General features: G+C 31.3%; 1 protein-coding gene across 1 annotated transcript; it reads left to right on the top strand.

Moving 5' to 3' along the window:
• The first annotated feature begins 2,657 nt into the window (after positions 1 to 2,657).
• On the top strand, positions 2,658 to 7,689 carry CycK (cyclin K). The gene is made up of 5 exons (XM_072535362.1): positions 2,658 to 2,696; positions 2,767 to 2,877; positions 3,306 to 3,565; positions 4,673 to 5,017; positions 6,728 to 7,689. Exons 1-5 carry the CDS (start codon positions 2,690 to 2,692, stop codon positions 7,205 to 7,207), a joined length of 1,203 nt encoding a protein of 400 aa, XP_072391463.1. The 5' UTR covers positions 2,658 to 2,689; the 3' UTR covers positions 7,208 to 7,689.
• Positions 7,690 to 7,949: the final 260 nt, after the last annotated feature.

Genomic DNA, 7,949 nt, shown 5'->3' with positions numbered 1-7,949 from the left:
TTTTGCGTGGAACATTCAGTTTTCTAGGTATCTGCAACAAAAACGGTATTATTATATTCAGGTAATTGTATTAATATTCATTTGTGGTACTCACTGTGTACCTACTGTTGGACCTGAGATCACTAAATAACTGCTTATAGTTTTAGCAAAATATTCCTCTAAATATTGGTTTAAATGTAACTTTATACTATCAAAAACACGTTTTAGTTAAACACATTTACACTATACGCCATATTCATGTAATCTCACGCCATATTTCATGTAATAGCCCTCCTTAAGTAGATTGGCGAAGCAAATGGAAGAAAACTTTATTTAAATTGGTTGTCTTACTGTGTATCGCATCTCACTGTGTACCACCTTCCCTAAAGTTAAATAGAATTAAATTAAATTAAATCAAGTTAAACAGAATTAAACAGAACGTAAAATTAAATAAAATTAAGTTAAATTTAATAAAATTAGGTAAAAGCTATACCTGTAAAAAAGCTGCTATACCGTTTCTACTTCATTTCCGATGTAAAATCTCATAAGAAAATGCTAAGGTTCACTCTGCTCATTTTTTGGGCGTTTTGTGGTGTGGGTTCGTCGGATCGTGACGTATGATACATCATTGGAAAGGAAAGGGGAGAGCGAATATGTTGAGACATAAAAATACATTGCGGTATTGCTAAGAAGGTATTACATCATATCTCCTTTGTTATTGGTCCGATTGGAGCGTGTAATACGTTAAATGAAAGGGAAAGATATCACGAATATACTAAGATAGAAAAAACAAACAATACGACTACTAAAAGGGCATTACACAGTATATTCATTATTAATGAACGTATAGCGACATACGGGATATCAAAGGGCACTATAGATAAAAATAGATTTACTATAAAACAAATTTTGATTTATTGACTTAAAGAAGGCCTCTGGCTGTATACAAAATAAATAACTGATCGAATCCTAACATGCGACATATCACATGAAAGGGGCGGATATAACGAATATATTTAGATAGAAAAAACGAACAAGGCAACTACAAACTTTAACCGCTACTTCTTCAAAAAAAATATTATAATTTTGGTTTGTTTTTAGTAATTTGCTGGTATAACTATGTATTATGTTCTATTAGGATTGAAATAATTCTAAAAGATACCTTTAGGAAATAATAAAATGTTAATAAAAAATCAAAATTAGACAGTTTACATAATAGTCGCCTAATATTGGATAGGGTATCTGAGATTAGGGAAACGCATATTTTATGTACATGTACAGTGTAAACAATTCATTTGTTATTTTGGTAATCACAAAATATAACTTTTATTTCAGTTAATGTTACTTATTATCCTAAAAGGTACAAAAATAATTAATACAAGGTAAATAGTGACTATTCATTCATACAAAATTCGCAAATGACATTATTGTTGCCTTAAGCTCGACAGCAAGCTTCATGACACCATTTGTAGCATTTACAGCAGCATAGCTATTGTTGCCCATCTTTGTCGGAAGAAAAAAATTCAAAGCAGTAGATATATTCCTCCTCCTCTTCCTAATCCAGTCATCTTCAGAATCAACAAATTGCATTTCTTGCTCAGACTCTGATGAATCCGAAGAAACGACTTCTGTTTTCCTTTTATTTTTGGATTTCATTATTTGCTTGAGTTTTTTGCGTAAATTGATTCCGGCGTTTTCTTTCGTTTCTTTTTTATTCTCCGCATGCATTAGAGTCAAAGTTTAACATTTCCTTAACACCACTTGCAGTAAATTAAAACAGCTGCGCCAGAGTTCTTTCGTTTCATTCCTAATGGACCAGGTAAAACATGTAAAGGCTTTAGGTGAGTTGGTTTTCCAAAGTTGCTTATTTTATCAACCTTGGTAGGTATTTCGCCAGGTTGTACAGAAACGTCTTGTAGAATGATAATTTGTTTTGGTCTATTTGATAATTTTCTCAATGCTATTTGGAGATTTATTTTCATTGTTATTGTTGTCATCAACAAGGGAAGTTTCTAACTTGTCATGGATTGCAAAATCTTGGTCACGAAACAAATCTCTTTCAAATGGCATAATGCCCATTTACGAAAAATATGCAAAGCAATTTCCACTGATGCTGTCCTTGAATATGCTTTTCCAAACAAATCCGAAATCTGGTACCGGGAAACCGTTCTTCCAGGATTATTTCTTAACCAGTTTTGATTTGTTGGCAATAATTATGTCTTTAAAGGTTTTTTGCTATTAAGCCCAACGTAGTGATCCTGCAGTGGGGTCTTAGGCTATTATAGATTTAAAAAAATAATGGAAAAATTGAGTAGGTACTTTAAGAAAAAGTAAATACACATAATATAGGGAAACAAAGAAAATTGTTCTATGTATACGTTATTTAGTACAGTCTATAATAGACTCGGACAAGAATTATTAAACATAATAGGAAACTTACAAATAGTTTGAATGTGAATCAGCTGGGTTAGATAACCGCGGTTTTTACATCTCATCTAAGTAAATGACGCCTAATAGAAAGCACAATTAAATTTTATTAATGTGTATTTCTAATAATAAACAATTTTATATCGTTAACGTCCAAGTTGGCTGTAAAGTAAAAAAAATAATTATAAAAATTTGGTTAAATGTCATCTGTCATAATTAATTCAAATCAAATGTCACATAAACTTTTCTGAAAGTTAGGTTATAAAACCTAGTTTTGTGATCTATGTTAGGTATTTATAGTAAATTACAAAACAAATGACAAAATTATTAATAATTATAACTTACATTATTCTTAAATAGACATAACCAGGAAAATGCCAGGTTGGTATTTTGATAAAAAAGAACTGAAAAACACACCTTCATCTCAAGATGGGATCGACTATAAGACTGAAATGCGATATCGTAAAGAGGGTAAGTTTTTTGTTTAATAAAATAAACGTTAACTAGATCTAATTTCTTTCTGTAAATAAATTCTTTAAATTGCCTTGTGGCCTTTTGGTACATAGTATCAATAAAGTATATTTTTCTCTCTAATATTATGTTTCTAAGAAATTGTAATAACTTGTAGTGTAACTTAAACATTCAGAGATACCACATATCATCACTACACGCAAAGCCTAATAAACATTTTTTGGAGAAGTGAGGCAAGACTAAACACTTGTTTCGTATTCTTTCAATTGGTTAAAAATATAACAAAAAACTCTTATAATATATCATTAGTTCGAACATAAACGTATATGGCCACAAGAGGACCATAAACACATTGGAGTAATTGTGCACAATTTTATTTGTTGGCTCTGAATATGTTTATTGTTTATATTCACATCATTATTTTTCAGGAGCCAGGCTGATTATAGATACTGGTACAAAAATGGATTTAGGATACAATACAATGGCAACTGGTGTAGTTTATTACCATAGGTTTTACATGTTTCATTCCTTCAAACAGTTTCCTAGATATGTCACTGCATGTTGTTGTTTATTCCTGGCTGGAAAAGTGGAGGAAACGCCTAAGAAATGTAAAGACATTATAAAAACTGCCAGAAGTTTACTTAATGATCATAAATTTGCAACATTTGGAGAAGATCCAAAAGAAGAGGTAATATAGTATAATATGTTTTGTACAAAGAATATTTTAAAATGTTTAAACTATATCTGAATCCCCCATTCTCTCAGGGTCATTATGGGAATTTAAAATGAATATATCCCTACTTATATTTATACTTTATATTTACTTACTACTTATAACCTTTCTTTGCTACTACTTTATTAGCTGCTTTCCTTTCAAAACTTTTCAGGGTCATCTTTCTTCTACAGGGTAAATTCTCACAACCATAGGTCACAATGGGTTTTTTTACAGCAAGTAGATATTTTGATGTGGTTACATATTTGGTTTTTTCATCTATTATCATATTGTTTTTATTGTTGTATTGAAAATGTAGATGTTTTTGATGATTTTTATAATATTGATTGATGTACCTCTTTTATATAATATATTAAGACATCTCTGACATGGATGCTATCAAAACGTAGGATGTGCCCACTTTGTTAGGTCTACAAAACATAAATATGGCAGTTTATTATACTCAATGGCTTTTTGTGTGATATCTTGTCTTGTCACAGAATTTGTAACAAAATGTGAGTGCAAGGTTCAGTAGATTTACACCCCTATAGTTGTTTGAGTTTTCTGTGTATCCTTTTATTGAACATAAATATCATTATGTTATTTCTCCATGCATCTGGTATCTTCTATTTTAATATTATTTTTTGGACAAGTTTTGTCATCTCTAGGGTTATACTTTCTCCTCCATAGTTCAGGAGGACATTAGTTGTTCTGTTGTGTCCTGGTGACTTCCTGTTTTTTTAGTAAATTTATGGCTATCTCAACCTATTGTAAATTGATTTCTATTTTGTGTATTCATTGAGGCAAGTTGTGTTATTGTGTTTGTTTCTTTTAAATAGTGCTGTTAAGTAGTTTTCCCATTTGTTTATGGATGTTATTATTTTCCTTTAGGTTTATTTAAAGCTGATAGAACATAAATAATGGTAGTTTTGAAATCAGTGTGCTCATATTATTTAAAATAAACTCTATTTTTATCAACCAAAAACATTTTTTTGGTTTTTGTTAGCCTATGTTATCTTTTATTTTCATTCAGGTTTTAACAAGGAAACATTACTTATAATATATTTATGATTCATATTTTAGGTGATGACTTTAGAAAGAATTTTACTTCAAACAATCAAATTCGATTTACAAGTAGAGCATCCTTATCAGTACCTGTTAAAATATGCAAAATGCCTAAAAGGTGACAAAGGTAAATTGCAAAAGATGGTTCAAATGGCTTGGACCTTTGTAAATGATAGTTTATGTACCACATTATGCCTCCAGTGGGAACCTGAGATAATTGCTGTAGCATTAATGTACTTGGCTGGAAAACTTAGTAAATTTGAAGTCATAGACTGGATAGGCAGGAATTCTAAACATTGCAGGTGGTGGGACATGTTTGTAGAAGATGTTACCATGGATTTATTAGAGGACATATGTCATCAGGTAATTATTAATAGTTAATTATTTAATTTAAAGTGGTCCCAGCAATGAACCTCAACAATATTGCTAATATTTTAAGTACTGTACTGTGACTAAAAAAAAGGAAGATCTTAGAAAAGAGCTTCTCATGTAGCTAAAGTTCAGAAAATCAAAATTGTGTCCATGACACTACTTGTTCTTCATATTTGTTTTATATCCTGCTGTGTATCACTTTTAAAAGTGTTTGCATGTTTTTCCATTTGGTTTTTTTGGTATACTTATGAAGGTCAGATTTAACTAGCTTTGTGGAATTTTATCAGTTCTACAGATTTTTTAACTATAGTTGTTTATCATTTTATTCCTTATTAATCCATAAGTTTTAATAATTCTGCACAAAACTTGTTAATTCCTATAGATTTACCATATTTGATCTTTCTTATAACAGATTTATGACTTCTTCAATTGTAATCATGGGTCCTGTTTGGAATTCTGTGTCATTAATGGTGTTATGTCATTCAGCAAAAGTTACTTTCTCATATCTCCATCGAAACTCATTGGAAGATCTTGACTTCCTACAACTTATTTTAAGTAGAAATGCACTTATTGATGTCAACGTCATCTGCACATCCAAGGCAAGGTTAAACAGAAGACATGATAGTCCATCTCATTCTGGACTCTTGACTCTGTGATTTCTGGGGAGATATTTGAAACTCTGCATAGCCTGAAGCTGAAGTTTCTTTTTACTAAGTCACATGCAACTTTAAAATAAAATAAACTAAATATGTGGGGGGTATCAACTTCGGGAGATGATCAAGAATTTGTCTTACTTTAAATATTTGATTGGTGCCCCTAACAATTTGTTCGGCCTATGAGAATATTTTCCCCTATGCCCTACATATAAGGCATAAAATATTTTGTATGTCTTATTGAATAGGATGATGCCTATTATTGTATGCATGAATTATTGCACACCATCATGTCTCCCTTTTTGTGAAGTTGACACAGTATACCTAATTTCCAGTTCACTGTCTATCTTTCCTTTGCTGGTTTTATGTTAACCAATAACAAACCAGGAACTTTGGTATTGGTTAATTTTATAAAATGTCTTTCCAAAATTTTTTATACAGTGGAAACTGACTCTTATGCGTTTTCATTCATTTCAAGTATAGTAACATATATCAGATGTTCCTTGTTGACACTAAGAGGTTCTTCAAAATGACTGGCCCATCTGTTTAATATCTGCCCTTTGCTACTCTTAACTCTGCTCGCTTAAGATTTTTATACTCTTCTGTGGTTAATCTTAGATATTTCGTTTTTCTATTGATTTATGGCTCTATAACCTTTGTCAAAAGAATCTTAATTTCTGTTCTAGCCTTTATGGCTATGAATTTACCTCTGTAGCATAGACTTTTTCCTTAATATATAACCAAACTGTGTATAATAATAATATATATAATAATAAAAATATAAAAATCTTCTATCTCGAAGAGATAACCTATTAATAGAAGATATAACTATCTGATAACCTATTAATTGTTTACCTAAAGTTGCTAACTTGTGTTACCTTTTTTGAAAAACCCTGTATATATATATATATATATATATATATATATATATATATATATATATATATATATATATATATATATATATATATGTTTGCTCGTTTAAATATACTAACTATTGAGATATGTAAAGTTTAAGTTTTATTTTAACTTACATTTATTTTTTTAGGTTTTGGATTTATATTCACAATCAGATACAAATCCTCCAGACAGCCCCCCACTCGCTCAAAAAGGGCCACAGACACCATCACCAATACCAACAAGAACTTCAAATGGTCACGAAAAACCTTCTTCGCCTGAACAGCCTCCTCCGGTTGTCAAAATACCGCCTCATCCAGAAGTGCCCCAATTTCCTTACCAAACTTTTACTTGCGGTCCCCCACCTACAGCTGTATATCCTGCTCCAGTTGCAACATTCGCCGCGCCACCAACCACACACCCTCCTCATCTAACAGGTCCTCCACCTGGACCACCTCCTCACATTACAGCTCCTCCACCAAACGTGTTTCCACCATTTGTAAACCATCCTCCACCATTTGCTCCTCCACCTGGAGTGCCTGCTGCAGCTCCACCCCCATTTTTCCCTACAAATGCCCCTCCACCGACTCAACCTCCATCACACAGGCCATTCTATGCACCTCCTACGTAGTTTTCCATTTTCATGATTTTATAGATCAAACAGTTAGGAATATTAAGCCTAATATGTTTTGTAATTTAAGAGTTCCATTATTAACAATCTGACCAGATTTAGACAATTCATTGCATTTTTTCAGTTTTGCGTTTGAAGTTTGTGATTTTGTGACTCCACACACAATCCATCTTAAAGTCTAGAACATGTATAAAGTTTTTTATTGTTTTGTAAAACGAATTACTGGTTTACGTAGCACTGTTGTAAACTTACAGATGTTTGAAATGTGTCGAATACATTTTAAATATGTTGAAATAAGTTAAGTATTAAGTACTTTAGTTTTAAGATGTGATATTTTTTACTGATGTAAAAAATGGTTACTTCAAACAGTTGGATTTTTTTGTTATTTTGTAAATTTCATAAATTATTTTAAAACATTATATGTAAATGGAAGATATATCTTGTAAGATACAAATGTATTAACAATATATTTTTATCAAAAATGTGTTTTTTTTTATAATTGTTTCACAAAACTTTTATTTTTTAAGCATTAAATTTTCAATGTGCTTCTTCTCATTGTGCCGTCTCCCTTCGAGGGTTGGCGATCCAAGTGGTAATAGTGAAACGTGAAATCGCGACTCTGAAGATATCAGTTAATGTTTTGCCTACCTATCAGGTAGATGTTTGAGCCAGGAATTCTGTCTTTTTCCTATTGCCACCTTTCTCCGCCTTCGGTGATTAACCGAAGTATTTCATATATCGC

The sequence above is a fragment of the Diabrotica undecimpunctata genome, chromosome 6 (assembly GCF_040954645.1).
Source record: "Diabrotica undecimpunctata isolate CICGRU chromosome 6, icDiaUnde3, whole genome shotgun sequence".
NCBI classification, from domain to species: domain Eukaryota; kingdom Metazoa; phylum Arthropoda; class Insecta; order Coleoptera; family Chrysomelidae; genus Diabrotica; species Diabrotica undecimpunctata.
This window is presented reverse-complemented; position numbering and strand designations above follow the sequence as displayed.